General features: G+C 35.9%; 1 protein-coding gene across 1 annotated transcript in view; it reads left to right on the forward strand.

The window, feature by feature from the left end:
• The window catches only part of LRRC7 (leucine rich repeat containing 7), a 525,614-nt gene that overhangs the window by 397,823 nt on the left and 111,089 nt on the right, over positions 1-16,702 (forward strand). The window contains exon 11 of the mRNA XM_079128752.1: positions 5,537-5,609. Within this exon, the coding sequence (XP_078984878.1) occupies positions 5,537-5,609 (73 nt within the window). The remainder of the gene's footprint in view (positions 1-5,536; positions 5,610-16,702) is intronic.

Below are 16,702 nucleotides of genomic sequence, written 5' to 3' on the forward strand. Positions count from 1 at the left end.
AGAGTAGTGGTAGTACCGAATAATGGTATTACTTTGAGGAATAAATTAATTAATATATGTAAGTTTGCTTGAAACAGTTCTTGTCATAGTAAGTGCTCTATCAGTTTCAGCTATTATAACATAATAATTATTATTATCATAGATTTGAAGAGTGCACAGATATTTGCTTTCTAAGTTTTATAATGTATGTAAATGCCATGTAAATTTTAATTATTTTAATAACAAATCATATAAAGGTTGAATACATCAATACTAATTACATACTTATAGATAAAAGTAGCTAAAATTGCAGTGATAGTCCACCTTTTCCTTTTCATCCAGAAATTCTTAAATGGGAGTGTAGGATAAAAAGATAGTTGAGGGATCTTTCCTCATCTTTCTCTCCTACTCACTTCTCTATCCTCCTCGCTTTCACACTTTCTTGCACATGACCTTTCTCGTTCCCTTTCTTTTCCTCTCATTTTCTCTCTTACCCTGCAGGGAGACACTCTGTTTGCTTAATAAACTCCCTTATGTGATTTCCCGTGTCCGGCATGGTTTCCGTGGGATCCCTTACATTGGTGCCATGACTCAGGATGGGATCTTCCACTGTCTCTTAAGCTAGTGGAACCCCATCTGAGCCCCAGTACCCCCCGGACACAGCCCCACTTTCCATTCTGCCCGGACGCTCTGCTCTGCATTCATCATCGGACTTCAGAAGCACCCATCCCCAGATGCCTTTACAACCTGCTCTGCCCCAACTGGACTTCTACCTTGGACCCCTCAATTGACCCGATTTCTAAAAGGGAACTCCAAACTGCTTGCCCCACATTGCCCCCTTCCAGCTTGAAGAAGCCAGAGCAGTCATCGCCCCCTTTCCCTACAGCAAAGGAGTTCCTAAAATTAGAGGAGTGAATGAAGCCAGAATTGGGGATAGGCAGTTAGTGTAGAGATGGGGGATCAGTCAAATCGAGGAAATGAAGTCCATAAAAACCATCTGCCTCTGGAAGTTTGGAAGTTGAAGACTGCCCCTGGGAGAATGGACTTTTTACATCTCACCTGCACAACCAGCCCCAGTCACTTAGGCAGGAAGGAGAGAGAAGGCTTCAGAAAGAACTGGAGAACAAAAGATTTTCTTATAAAAACAGAAACGGGGGGATGTAATGCAAAGCTGCTCCTCCTGACCTTTCCGGTGCAGCCATTTTCCCCACCTCCCAACTACTTGTCAATTTGTGAACATCCTCGCTGGCTAGCTATTGGTTCATCAGTCAGCTTGTAAGTATCCTTCTCTGATATTGGTCCCCTGTTAGCCCGGCGGAATTCAATTGCTTTACTGTAGCTACCCGGCCATCTTTCCTCATCTTTCTCTCCTACTCACTTTCTCTATCCTCCTCACTTTCACACTTTCTTGTGCGCACCCTTTCTCATTCCCTTTCTTTTCCTCTCATTTTCTCTCTTACCCTGCAGGGAGACACTCTGTTTGCTTAATAAACTCCCTTATGTGATTTCCCGTGTCCGGCATGGTTTCCATGGGATCCCTTACAGATGTTCCTCCATTTTTTCAGTTTCCCTGAACTTACTCCAAGTATCGCTCAAAATCTCTAAGTATCCTCCACTTAATCAAAGGATGACCAGATCTGGTCGTCTAATATTTATCATTCCCTGAACACCATGGCCGTTTCTTCTGATCCTGACCCTCCTGCTAGGTTTATTGACTTCTTCTTGGAGCCAGGTATCCACCAGCAGCTGCTACTGCTCCATCTTGGTGTTGTCCAAAGCTCGGTCCTTGTCCCCATGGGACTGCCAGGCCCATGGCCATCTCTGTCTACTCTCAAAAAGCTTCTTACTGTAACTCACACCAGTCGATGCCAAGTCATGGTTTGGTGCTGTTAAAATATCAGAACTGTGTGCAGTGCAAGGCAAACTAAGGAAGACTGCCTCTCTTCTTTCTGTTACAGTTTATTAGAAAATTACCAACCCTAAAGCTTTGTTCCTGAGCAGAGCTTGTTCTGACTTAGGGATTTGCCATTGTGTTTTAAGATAAAGCTCTCTCAGCAGGCAACTGGCTTCCTCTATAAGTAGATTTCTGGAGACCATGTGTACATATATGAGCAGAGCCTGGATATGTCTAAACTCAATGATGGACCCATCTCCAGCTCAGAGCACAACCAAGAAGCAGCCACAAGTATGAAATTGGAAAAGCAAAAAGAAAAAACTGTGACAAATATTGAGAGCAGAGAGTGGAGAAAAGCAAAAGAGAAATTCAGCAAACAACATTTGAGGGTTAAATGCAAATGTCAAGGATCCTGTAAAGTCAGTTTTGGATTTGCATGAGGAAGTTCAAAACGGGCGTGTGCCCGTGGCATGTTCACTTCTCACAGAGAATTTGATCCTGACCAAGAGCTGAATGACTTGTCATGAAAACAAACAGGTTTATGTTCCCAGGGCGTCCTTTAATAAAACACAAAAGCTAATACAGCTCAGATTCATACAGACTTGCAGCCTATAGAACTTTCTAGAATCTAGACTATAAAATCCTTTCTAGGCCCTAAGACTTAAACAAAGGCTTCTTCTTAACAAGTCTTTGGCTGGAATGTACATTTGAGAACAATATAATTAAGGATAGATCCACCCAAGCCAACGCAGCTCTTCTGTCTCTCAGCCCTCTTCACAGCTTCTCCACAGGTCTACTGATGCCCTCGCAATAGTAATGTGGGTGGTAATCTACCACTTATGAGCCCTTATCACCTACAAGAGAAGACACTGTTCTGGATCCTTGCCAGTCTTGATCAAGGACTTGGTCCCTTTAGAAACTTCCAAAAGAAGTCAATGGACCAAGCATATTGTCACTTGGGTAGTTTCCCTGATGATTTAGGGAATCGGAGAGAGGGATCAAGACACACAGCATTTCACCAAAAAGCCCCCTTTGTCTCTGCTTTTGAAGCCACAATTGGGGACAGGCAGTTAGTGTAGAAATAGGGGATCGAATCAGATGGAGGAAATGGGGGCCGTGAAAGCCATCTGCCTCTGGAAGTTGGAGACTGCCCTGGAAGAATGGAATGTGAAGGACCTGCAGAGCCCATTGATAACCAAATTTACCTGCCCTTGTCAGGGACTACAGACAAGGAGATGCTAATTAATGCCCCCTGGGCCCTTACCTGCCTGAATTACCTTGGCCCTCCCCCTGCCCATCCCTTCTCACTTTATGCAAAACCAGGCTTAATCATGTAGGCAGGAAGAAAAGAGATAAGGGGGAACAACGGGAGAATAAAACCTATAAAAAGGACAAGATTTGCTCAATCCGATGGATTCCCCCTTTGGGTCCCCTTCTTCCACCTGGGAGAAGTCTGCTTTTACTTTTCTTTAATAAAGCTTACTTTCTACTCCAAAAAAAAAAAAAAAAAAAAAAAAAAAAAAGATAGTTGAGGGAGGGTAGAGAGAAGGAATAGGATAAAATAACATTAATTCACATGGAGTAGAAGAAAGTACAAGAAGATAAAATATGAAAATGAAATACAAGAATAATCTGGCAGAGCAAAACATAAGCAATGAGTGAGACTGGTGCCTAAGCCCACAATCAGATTTCCAGGGAAGTTCCAGAATCAGTCCACAGCCTATCCCGGTGGATGGCTTAGGAGTGGGAAAGTCACATCACAAAGGACAGAGGTTCCTATAAATCCAGAGTGGTGGAGCTAAGCAGGGAGGCCCAACTTGCTTCAAATTGTAAATCTGCAGAAGCTTCTGTCAAGAGCCGCTGGGTGGAAGCTTATAGTCGGAGCCCTATTCCAATCTTCAGAAAAATCTGTTGCATCAACATTCGACCTTAGTGCCTGACCTGCCTTAAGGTTTCTCACTGTGACTCTAGACTACAGGATCTTCCTGAAGAGCTTAGTGACCTGGCTGTGCGGCATTTGTTTGGCCTTATATAATTCACCCCGTAGCCTCTGACCCAATCAAGTGATGTTGCCCCTCCTCTAGCACCACTCACAGGCAGGAGCAATAGTCTGTCTGATCAGGGCTACCAACTCATAAAAAAATCTAACTGTGATTTATAGTCCCTTGCTTACAACTGATAGACAAGCTCAGGTGTTCTTTTATATTCACAAAGTTGGTATTTTATCATATGCACTAGAGAAGCTAAATGGTTCAATCACCCTTTGAACATAGATGAATACAGCAGTGGGTGTTAAACTTCAGAGATAAATTACCACCATATGAATTGTCCTCTTTCCCAGGTGCAGTTGCTTTTGAGTTGACGTATTAAGCTCCTAATGTTGTAGATATTTTTTCACAGCAGACCGATATTGATAATGTTTCTCTCCCTGGAGTAAAGTCTCTGCTTCTGAAAAAAATGTAACTGAGTACACTGAAATTTAAAGTGCAGCAACAACTTTATTTCAGTTATGTGGCTTACTCTTGCCTCTAAAGAATCCTCAAAAAACTGAGGACATAGATAGGACCTGAAAGCATGTTCACAAAGTATACCTCTTCAAGATATTCTGTACACAACACACACACACACACACACACACACACACACACACACATTTCACATAACTTTGGAAAGTCATGTTGTTGAATGAGTATATCAAGAGCTCCTTTCCTTATTAAACAAAGCCAGGCAATTTTTGTTTAATTTAACATTTCTCAAAATATATTTGACCATGGAACTTAGTGTATTTTCAAAACAAATTTTCTTTAGGACACAGCAATCTATTACATATAGGTGTATTTCCAATTTAAAACAAAACCAACCGAATGTTAATGTTTTGCTCTTAGATGTTTGGCTATTTAAACCATATTGATCTTTTAGTCTATGTTATGGCTGGGTAAGAAAGTTGATTATGGCAAATGCAGCTGTTCTCCAATTTCTTGTGCGGCTATTGCTCATTAAGACCCTGGGAGGGGAGCAAGCCATAAAGGTCTGGAGGGTTTAAATCAAATAGTGAAAGATAAATAGTTGTAACTTCAATTCCTGGCTGGTTCTCCTGGTATATCAAAATGGTGAAATTTGAGCTCAATGCTGATCTGAGTCAAGGATTTATGATATCAAACAGAGTATGAGGTCATATGGTGTCATTTTCCAGTCCTTCATTAGGAGCACTGCATTGCAGTGCCTTAGTATGCATTCATGGTTGTTAGGCTTTATTCAGATGTGTTTTCAATCTGCATCATGACAGGAATGTTAGTCATTAGTGCTTATGAGTAAATTAAATACTAAATAATAATAGATATGAAAAATTTCAACTGATCCATTTGCTGAAGAATAGGATGGGAAAATGTAGTAGTAGTATCTGTATCAATACAATGTTTGGTTTTGTTTACTACATTAATGTTCTTGAATTCTTGAATTCCTGTTGATATGAGTGAATTTTTCACAAGAAAGTCAAAACTAGACAACACACAAATACTGTATCAATTTATGGTTTTATAGAAACAGAATGCAGCCAGTTAACATGCCAATCATTCATCACAAGTGATTCCTTTGATTTCTTTTATGTGACATTTTCTGTCATAAATATGCTGATGTATTAATAAACTTTATCCTCTGTTTTAGGACTGTTGAAAAAACTAACTACTCTAAAAGTAGATGACAATCAACTTACAATACTGCCCAATACAATCGGAAAGTAAGTGCCAATGTTTCATATCAGTCGACCTGTCTAAAGCCAGAAATGAAAGGATATATTGACTTTTCTGCTACAAAACATTTTCTACTATAGATACCAATAATCTTGTTCCTATGTCAGTTTCTTCTGGACTAAATTTTATTTATTTATTCATATTTTTATATAATATATCTTCATTTAATTTTATATTTGAACATTGCATTGGCATTCATCTATGTAATATCATGAGAAATGTTCAACTATATATCTTTCACAGCAAAACAATTACCTAGACTTTCAATTATACTCTTTATGGTATTTTCCAGATAGTATTGATTTAATATTTTCAAATGATTAGCAGTTATAAAATTGAATATTTCTTACAAATTTAGATCAATTTTTCTAAGACTCTTCAGTATGTATATGTTGCCATTATACTATTAATAATATTTGATATGTATAGAAGCTTATAGTGTTTTTAGAAGCAAAGAGAAAAGCATCTGCTTAGCTAGCAATTTTTAGAACTTCAGGATAAAAATCTAATATTGTCTTTTAAGGATAAAATGCATTCCATTCATTTTATAGAAATTCATTTATAACTTCCTTTTGCTGTTAATATTTGGTTCAAAATTCTTTAGGAAATATTTATCCTCTCAATGCTTCACTGAAATGCTTTTGTTTAAAATCTCTGTGAAATCAGGAATCAATACAAGGTGCTTTTTATCCTGAGATTACATAAGGCAATGTTATCAGGATCTTGTCCCACATCTCATTGTGAAGAATTATATAAATTCTTAATTTAACAAATTTGAGTATACCAGGCAAGAGAAAGCCTCACTTTTTAAAAACAGCTTTATTGAGTATGATTGATAGACATTCAACTGTACATACTCAAGTCTTCAATTTAACAAGTTTTGACATGGTTATAAAAGATTAGAACCATCCCTACCACAATCAAGATGGCAAGAGTGTCCCTCACCTCTCCCCTCCCCTATCCCTGGCAAGTCCACTGGTAACCATGGATCTGGAGAACTTTACTTTTAAAAAGTAGAATTGTTTAGCAAAATTGAAATTCAAATGTTCAGACTTTGGAAAGTAGAAAAAGTCTCAATCATTCCTGATATTGTAATAACACATCATACTTTATGATTCTGTCTACAGTTTCTTTCAATTTTTCCAGTGCAAAGAGAACATTATTTGGGAGGGGGGATACACAAAAGTAATTTTCCTTATAAGACTGATGTTTTTTCAAAAGTTCTTCCTAATTATACTCTTAGATACTAATCTTTTATCATTGAATCAATACTCAGTGGAAACTGAATTCAACCTCATCTATCCCTGCTAAGGTCATGATGGGTATTTTGCCACTTGTGTTCACATTTCTTACATAAACTAATAACCACAACTCTTTGAAGACAAAATGAAGAGGTTTATAACCTAAAAATAGACAAAGAAATGTTATTTGGGGTTTTTGTTTTTGTTTTTTTTTTTTTTTGAAGGAAGTGGTAGTATACATTCAAATTACCTGGGTGCCTTGTTTGAAAGGCAGATTCTGGTCCAGTAGGTCTAAGACCAGAGGACTTGAGGTTCTGCATATGTCACAGATGCCCCAGTGATGTTGATGCTTCAGGTTCAGGAATAACACTGTGACTAACAAGGCTCTAGTCTAAGTCTACTACCACATTTTTCTGTCCCTGGGCCTGTTTTGTTTACTTCCTGGCACTTTTCACAATTTATAATTGCTTATTTTTCTAAAGATCATATTATTCTGCCTTATAAATGCAATTAAGATAGGTTATGTATCCCAGCTCCAAAATTGTGGAAGGTTTCTACAAACACTAGATCCCAGTTCACTTTTGGTTTCAATTTCTATATTGTTAATTACTGTTGTTTGGTAACACTATGAAAGTATCAAGTAGTGAGGATGTTTTTAATGAACATGTCTTTCTATTTAGAACTCTTAGGATTTTACCTTTCACTAAATGCCTTGTTCAGAATAAAAATGAAAAATGGAGAAATTAGGCAAGTAGATATGGATGCTATTAGTCACACATTTAGTTTTCTTTTCATTAAGATTGATAATTCTTTTTTTTTCCTGTGTTGGTATTTTTTTTTTATTTTTATAGACTACATTTTGATTCATTATACATAAATAGGGTATAAATTTTTGTTTCTATGGTTGTGCATGATGTAGATTCACACCATTCATGTAATCATACAGGTACATAGGGTAATGATGTCTGTCTCATTCCACCATCTTTCATATCCCCGCCCCCTCCTCCCTCTCATTTCCCTCTACATAATCTAAAGTTCCTCCATTCTTCTCTCACCTCCTCACCCCCACACCTCCATTATGTATCATCATCTACTTCCCAAGGAACACATTCAGCCTTTGTTTTTTTAGGATTGGCTTATTTCACTTAGCATGATATTCTCCAATTCCATCCATTTATCTATAAATACCATAATATTATTATTCTTTATGGCTGAAAAATATTCCATTGTGTATATATACCACAGTTTCTTTATCCATTCATCTGTCGAAGGGCATCTAGGTTGGTTCCATAATCTAGCTATTGTGAATTAAGCTGCTACAAACATTGATGTGTCTGCATTACTGTAGTATGCTAACTTTAAGTTCTTTGGGTATAAACCAAGGAGTGGGATAACTGGGTCAAAAGGTGGGTCCATTCCAAGTTTTCTGAGGAATCTCCATACTGCTTTCCAGAGTGGCAAGAACCCAATCAATAAATAGGTCAAGGAACTGGACATTTTACAGAAGAAGATATACAGGCGATTAATAAATATATGAAAAAGCGTTCAACATCTCTAGTAATTGGAGAAATGCAAATTAAAACAACTCTAAAATTTTATCTTACTCCAATTAGAATGGCTATTATCAATAACACAAACAATAATAAATGTCGGTGTGGATGTGGGGGGAAAAGGCACATTTTTTACATTGCAGGTGGAGTTGCAAATTGGTACAGCCACTCTGGAAAGCCGTGTGGAGATTCTTCAGAAAATTTGATAATTCTTTTGAAAGTAAGCTACAAGGCACAAGCCTGTAATCCCAGCTGCTTGGGAGGCTGAGGTAGGAAGATTGCAAGTTCAAGGCCAGCCTTGAACACTTAGTGAGACCCGTCTCAAAAGGGACCAGGAATGCAGCTCAGTGGTGAACTGCCCTTGGGCTCAATCCCTAGTACCAATAAGTAAATAAATAAATAAATAACAAAGTTAGGAAAAGATTTATCAAAGATAAATAGGACTATTTAATTCAAACATTGAATACTAGTTTAGAGAAATAAAGAATCCCATCATAAAAGCTCATTTTTAAAGAGATATTTAGTGCCATTATTTTCCTTTGTTTATTGTTTCAGAAAAAATATGGAGGGATTTGCAGAAGAATGGAGTCGTTAAAAAAAACAGTTTTAAATCAAAGCAGTGGTGGGCATATGGGAAATAAAACAATGTCCTTCTTCTCACTAAAGTTTTTTGTTTGGGAAAATACAGTTATCTGCATACTGTTCTTACATTAACATGTAATGGATTTATTATTGTTTAAGAAGAAATTAATACATAAAACTATTTTTTAAATTCTTATTTTAATTTAGAATATAGGAAACTCAATAGATATAACCTATAAAAACAAAATGTTTCTTGGCATTATCATTGATTTTTAAGAATGTGGAAAGGTCATAAAACCAAAAAGTTTGAGCATTTTAGTTCTATACATGACACAGTTTGGACAATAAAGTTGGAATGGCCACTTTCTAACTTACGTTCCCACTTGAGTAGTCTTCTGCCAACAAATGTCTTGGATTTGCATGTATGGAAAAAATACATTAAGTTTCTAAAGTTTTATGATAAACAATCATAAACAATCTGTACTTAATAAACAATCTGTACTTTCTTTAAAAGTGGTAATACAGTGACTTTGTTTACCTTAGGAAATTCAGAATGGCTAGATCCGAAGTTTAATTCAAAGGTTAGAGATGAAATTTGACCATTTACAGAAATGTTTTGTAAATGGTCAAATTATCTTTATTTTATTATGAAACATTACACCTACAACTCTGGGCACTGAAACCCTAGTATGACCAACTGCAGTGACCAAAAATTTTCTTCTTCTGTGCGTGGACTATTTCAATATTTTAAACTTACATTTGATCATTTTTAGTAGTACGACTATAAGCTGCTAGAAGATTTCATTTTTCAACCTTTTTCACAGGTGAAATTAATCCCATGATGTTTGTGCCAAATGATTTATAAAAACCAGTTATTTTTGTTGTTGAACCTTAATATATGCCTAGGAGTTTCAACAGCACTAAGAATTAAATGTCAAATAAGAATAATAATGAACAACATTTTGTGCTCGCAGAGCTCCGGATGCCATGTTTTGTGATTTACATTTAATTCAAGGCCCCCATTAGCACAATATGATATCAACAGATATAGACACTGAGGCTGAGGGAAGTTACCTGATTTCCATACCATGCCTCCCGGTATATGTGATAGCCAAGTCACCCCTGTGAACGACTCTCCATGTTTGGTAAATTAATGGGCTCTGGGGGTACTCCAGACACAAAGGATTTTTCACAACCAAAAAAAAAAAAACATGCTGAGCCTGTTCTTTCTTGGCTATATAGTTTTGGATGAAAGCAATAAAAACTCAGAACTTCAAATGGGTATTTTATAAAGTCATTCTTTCATAGAGTTTGGCCACAGAGACTGCTCAACGAGGAATCAGAAAATCTAAGAACCTATGCACAACAGCAAAAGTTCCTTCTTCAGTTTGGGATTTCAGGTGTGAAGGGATTTGGATCATTAATAGCCTTGACATTAGATCAAGTTTCATAGACAAATAACCTTGGGACATTCTGTATCCAAGTTAGAGCAACATTGATAACTTGTGGTTTTATTTTTTTCCCAGTTCTTTTATCAGTCTCTGGTTTACCTTTTATATCATCATTTAACTTTTTATTTTGCATGTCTTGCCAACCACAGCATAGGCTCCCCAAATGTTGGTAGCCCATGCCTTGAACATTTCTCATCTCCTGCATTGCCCCTGGGCAGCTTGGCACAGAGGAATGTTTTAAGCCTTGGAACTTGACTTGGGTTTCAGTCCTGTTTTCTCCATCCATTAACCAATTGATCTTTGGCGAGTCAACCCACATCTCAGAGCCACAGTTTCCTCACTCATAAAATAGAAATAATAATGTTTCTCAGAGGTTACTGTGAGACTTAGTGCTAGACGGCCTTCAATAAATTATAAGTTGTTATTGACAGTAATAACAAAAATACATTTATGTATTCACTGTAGCTCATGTTCATCAATTGGAGGATAGTTGATAAAGAAGGAGTGAAATGTCTAGTTCTTAAAAAGAAAAAACGTTTCATACTTATTTGCAAAAGTGATTATAATAGTGTCCTAGTCTGGGATACTATACCAAACTACAATAGACTGGGTGACTTAAACAACAGAAACTCGTTTCTCACAGGGCGGAACCCAAGGCACCAGCAAGGGGAGTGGCAGTCTGAGCCCCTCTGGGCTTGAATTTGTTGCTATGCTCCTATGTGTGACTTCTGTGTACATGGGGGAAAAGAGGGAGAACAAACTCTCTGGTGTCTCTTCCCAACATGAGGCCCCTACTCTCATGACTTAACACCAATTACCTCTCAAACGGTCCATTTGCAAATACCATCAAATTGGGGATCAGAACTTCAATATATGAATTTTTGAAGGAAACAAACATTCAGTGCATAACATACATATTTTAAACCTATAAAATCTACTTGTTCAAGAAATGAGGTGTTTGAAATTGCTTCCTGCTTTTTGGCAGAATTCTCAAGAATAAACTGTTAGAACATAAAACAATCATGCATCATTTGTTGTTGGGGATACTTCCTGAGAAATGCATCATTAAGCAATTTTGTTATTGTGCAAACTTCATAGAGTGTACTTACACAAACAGAAGATATATGAGGCAGCTGCTAGCATAACATGTGATACTATCTTATAGTAAACTTATTTTATATAAGTAGAAGTACTCTGAAACAATGATAAAAATCATAATATAGTAAATACACAAATCAGTAACAGTTTATTATCATTATCAAATATTATATATTTTGCATAATTGTATGTGCTATGCTTTTTGTGGGGGGTTTTTTTGTTTGTTTGTTTGTTTTTTGGTACTAGAGATTGAACCCAGAGGTGCTTTATCACTGAGCTACTTCCCCAGTTCTTTTTATTTTTCTTTTTTATTATAAGTCAGGGTCTCAACAACTTGTTTAGGGACTAAGTTGCTGAGACTGGCCTGGAACTTGCAATCCTCCTGCTTCAGCCTTGTGAGCTGCTGGGATTGCAGGCATGCACCACTGTGCCTGGACTCTGTGCTATCCTTAGACACTACTGGCAGCATGGTAGGTTTGTTTACACCAACATCATTATAAACACTGGAGTTATGCACTGAGCTACCAGAATACAACATCATTAGGCAACAGGAGCTTTTCAGCTCCATTATAATCTTATGGAAACAGTGTCCTACATACCCTCCATCATTACCAAAACGTCATTATATGGCACACTTGACTTTATTTGATTGATTTGATTGTGCAAAGGACTTAGAGAAATACAAACACAGGCAATAAATTTTAATGTAGTTCCCAAACTGATAGAAGTACCCTCACATATAAAGTTACTGAGAAACCTCCCCCCAAAATGATCAAATGGAATTTAATTGATAATTGTAAGATGTGTAGAATTTCAGCTAAAGTGCAAAACCAGGAATGATAAAAGACACTCCCTGCTCAAACATTTTAGAATTGTAGCTATTTATGAGTGATGTCCAAATTATAATTGTGACTGTTTATTAGAAACATATATGAATGTTTCTAAAGTTTGGGTTGATTAAGAAAAATTTTAATATAACTTGAAACATAAAGAATTTTTTTAAATCATCTGGCAATGAGTGAACCTATTTTCTACTCATAGGTAACATTTTATCTACTAAAAATGTGTTTTAAACAGTATTTTGATTTCAGTGATACTTTGTTCCTATAATCTAAAATAAAATTTTTGCAAATTTTCTTTTCAATCAATCTAGTTAACTTTGTAAGATGTGCAAATGAAAGCAAAATTTTCTAGTTGTTCAGCATGAATGAGAAAATTGGGTTTATATATACTTTATATTGGGTTTATATATACTTTTTGATGAGGGTAACTACTCAAAATCAGCCAAGATTTCAGAAGACAGAATCTTCAAATTATTGTATTTCTATTTAGTTTCTGCTTTCACATGGTTTTATTGAATTCAATTTAGGCTGGGGGTTTGTACTAAAACTGAGTGAGTTTTGATGAGTGAACAGTATAGAAAAGAATTAGTCTGATTAAAATTCGTTAATTTCATCTCATTGTGTAGAAGCAACCCAAGCAACTCATCTAATGTTAATAGGGAAAATTAGAGTGGACTCTAACTTTTAATTCCAAGTCTAAAATAAATTAAATTGATTTATGACCTCTGAAAATAAGAATAAAAGTTAGTTAGCATTCACTCTGTGCTAATCCTAAGTGATTTACACGTATTAATTCCTTTATGTATTTTTGGGTCTTTTACACAAGGTTAAGTACTGTTTTCACTCTTTTTGTCCAGCGATAAAACTGAAGTGCAGAGTAATTAACTTGACTAGAATATTCCCACTAGGACTTGTTAGAATCTAAACTCTTATCCTAGCAGTTTGGTCTGTACTGGCACGTTTATAAAGGCAATTTTACACCTTTTATATTGGCAATAGCTATTTAAGGAACTTGCCTTTGAATCAATACCTGCAGTTTAGCAAGTTCTCCTGATGATAGCTGTTCACACTGAAATTTAAGAAACTCTAACCTTTTAGTTAATTTTTTATTGGTGCCTTACAACTATATGTAATAGTGGAATTCATTGTGACATATTCATACATACACATAATTTAGACAATTTCATTTCCCAATAACTCCCCTTTCCCGCCCATCCTCCTTTCCCTTGGTACCTGTCCTATACTCTGCTGTTCTCCCTTCTAATTTTATGAGACCCCACACACACCACCATTTTTTTTTTCTCTCTGGTTTCCACAAAAGAGAGAAAACAAACGACCCTTGACTGAGTCTGAATTATTGTGCTTAACAAAATGCTCTCATTTCACCCATCTTTCCTGCAAATGACATAATTTTGTTCTTCTTTATGGCTCCATTGTATGTATATACATACCATTTTTTCTTTGTCCATTCACCTGCTGACAGATACCTATTCTGGTTCCATAACTTGACTATTATGAATTACCATGCTGTAAATATGAATATACACATATTGCTATAGAATGTTGATTTTAATTCTACTGAATAAATACTGAAGAGTGATACAGCTGGGTCATATGGTGGTTCCTAGTCTTTTGAGGAATCTCCATGTTGACTTCCATAATGGCTATGAATAATAATCCCACCCATGTGTATAAGTATTCCTTTTTCCCCCACATCATCCTCAGCATTGTTTATTATTTGTACTGCTGATGATTGCCATTCTAACTGGAGTGAGATGAAAGCTCAGTGTAGTTGCTTACATTTCCCTGATTGCTAAGGATATTGGACATTTTTTCATATCTCTTGGCCATTTATAATTCTTCTTTTGGAAAGTATCTCTTTTGTTCATTTGCCCATTTACTGTTGAGGGATTCGTGTGTTTTTCTTTTGTGCTTGTTTTTTGGTGTTAAGTTTTTAGTTCTTCATATATTCTGGATATTAATCTTCTGTCAGAAGAGTAAATGGCAAAGATTTTTTCCCCATTTTGTAGGCTCTCTTTACACTCGTTTTCTTTGCTGTGTTGATGCTTCTTAATTTGATTCCATCCCATTCATTCATTTTTGGTACATTCTTGGTATTATTTCCTAAGCTTTAGGAATTTTGTTGAGGAAATGGTTGCCTATGCCTACATGTTGAAATGATGACCCTACATTTTCTTCTAGCAGTTGCAAAGTTTCTCATCTAATTCCTAAGTCTTTGGTTCACTTTCAGTTGACTTTTAGGCAGAGTGAAAGTTCCATTCTTCTACATATAGATATACAATTTCCCCAGCACCATTTTTTAAAAGGATGATCTTCCCTCAGGGGTACACAGTGCCTTTGTCAAAGACAGATAACTGTATCTACCTATCTTTTATCTGCATCTCTCTGTGTCTTACCTTCTATGCCACTGTTTGGGGTGTCACTCTCTGTTTTTACACCAATACCATGCTGGCTTTGTTACCCTATGAGTTAAAATCAGGTATTGTGATGCTTCTAGAATTGCTGTTTTTTGCTAAAATTGTTTTGGCTATTCTGGTTTTTAATCTTCCATATGAAGTTTGGAACTGTTTTTTCTAGTTCAGTGAGGAATATCATTGGAATCTTGATAGGGATTTCACTGAATCTGTATATCACTCTTGGTAATATGCCCATTTTAACAGTATTAATTCTGCCTCTCCAGGAATATGGGAGGTCTTTCTATCTTCTAGTATCATCTTCAATTTCTTTCTTCAGTGTTCTACAGTTTTTTGTGTTAAGAGGTCTTCCATCTCCTTGGTTAGATTTATTCATGGGTTTTTGTTGTTGTCACTGAGGCTATTGTAAATGGAATTGTTTTCCTGATTCTTTTAGCAGATTGGTGCATAGAAAAGCTATTGATTTTTCTATGTTGATTTCATATCTTAACATTTTACTAAATTTGCTTATTAGCCATAGAAGTCTTCTGGGTAAGATTTTGGAATCTTCTAAATATAGGATCATATCTACAAACAATGATAATTTGACTTCTTCCTTTCTTATTTTTATCTGTTTTATTTCCTTCTCTGGCCAAATTGCTCTGGTTAAAATTTCAAGTACTATATTGAATCATAGTGATGAGAGTGGACTTCCTTGTCTTGTTCCTATTTTTACAGGGGATGCTTTCATTTTTTTCCCATTCACTATGATGTTGGCTTTACATTTGTCATATGTAGCCTTCATGATGTTGAGATAATTTCCTTATTTTTTATAAACGGGTGCTGGATTTTTTAAGGTTATTTTTTCTGTATCTATGATGGTGTGATTTTTGTTCTTAATTCTGGTCACATGATGAATTGCATTTGTTGATTTGCATATGTTGAAAAATCTTTGCATCTAAAACTAACTTTATAATGATGTACAATCTTCTTAATATATTGTTGAATATAGTTTGTTAACATCTTCAAGGATTTTTGCATCTATGTTCATTGAGAATATTGGTCTGTTAGAAAACACCACTCTAAAGTAATTTACACTTTATTTGGACTTATTTTTACTTTCCTTAAATTTATTTTTACTGTAAACAAATGGGATACATCTCATTTCTCTGTTTGTACATGAAGTAGCAGCATACCATTTGTGTAATTATACATTTACATAGGGTAATGGTGTTTGATTTATTCTGTTATTTTTTTCCTTCCCCCCACCCCTTATTTTTACTTTTAATGTTCACGATTCAAGATATAAAGCTTCTAAAATAAAGATAATCTTGGTTTCTTTTTTTACTTAATTGTTATAAATGCCAGTGATCATTTGAATAAAAGTGATAACTATTTTCATACAAGCTCCTATATTAAAATACCTTTAATGATTTTTAGCAAGATAGCCATCAAAGAAATCTGCTGAAATTATAGGTAATGAGTATAAATCTTTGGTATTTGAGAGATCATTGATAAATGTATATTTTGTACCTACTAGTTCTTCTTTGGAACCCAAAGATGTAAGATGTTTTTAAGATCTAAAGCTCATTGTATAATAAATGTGTTGTCTTTATAATACAGAAAGTCCTTTCCTTGCACAGTAATATGGAACTATGTGGGATAAAAACTCTTTTTCCCTATCAACACATAACACAGAACACTTCTGGTCACTGAAACGTGTGGGATATTCCTTACATCAAGTAATTCCCAATTTTCTGGACACCAACTGAATGTCTACAATTTAACTCAGTCCAGATATATCTGTCTGAAGTTAGAATCAGAACCCACAGGTAAAGTTTCAGTCCCACAAGACCGTCTCCCACTTAGACACCAATCACAAGTCCAAAGCTGGGGATTTCT

This window comes from Sciurus vulgaris, assembly GCF_902686455.1.
Source record: "Sciurus vulgaris genome assembly, chromosome: 1".
NCBI classification, from domain to species: Eukaryota; Metazoa; Chordata; class Mammalia; order Rodentia; family Sciuridae; genus Sciurus; species Sciurus vulgaris.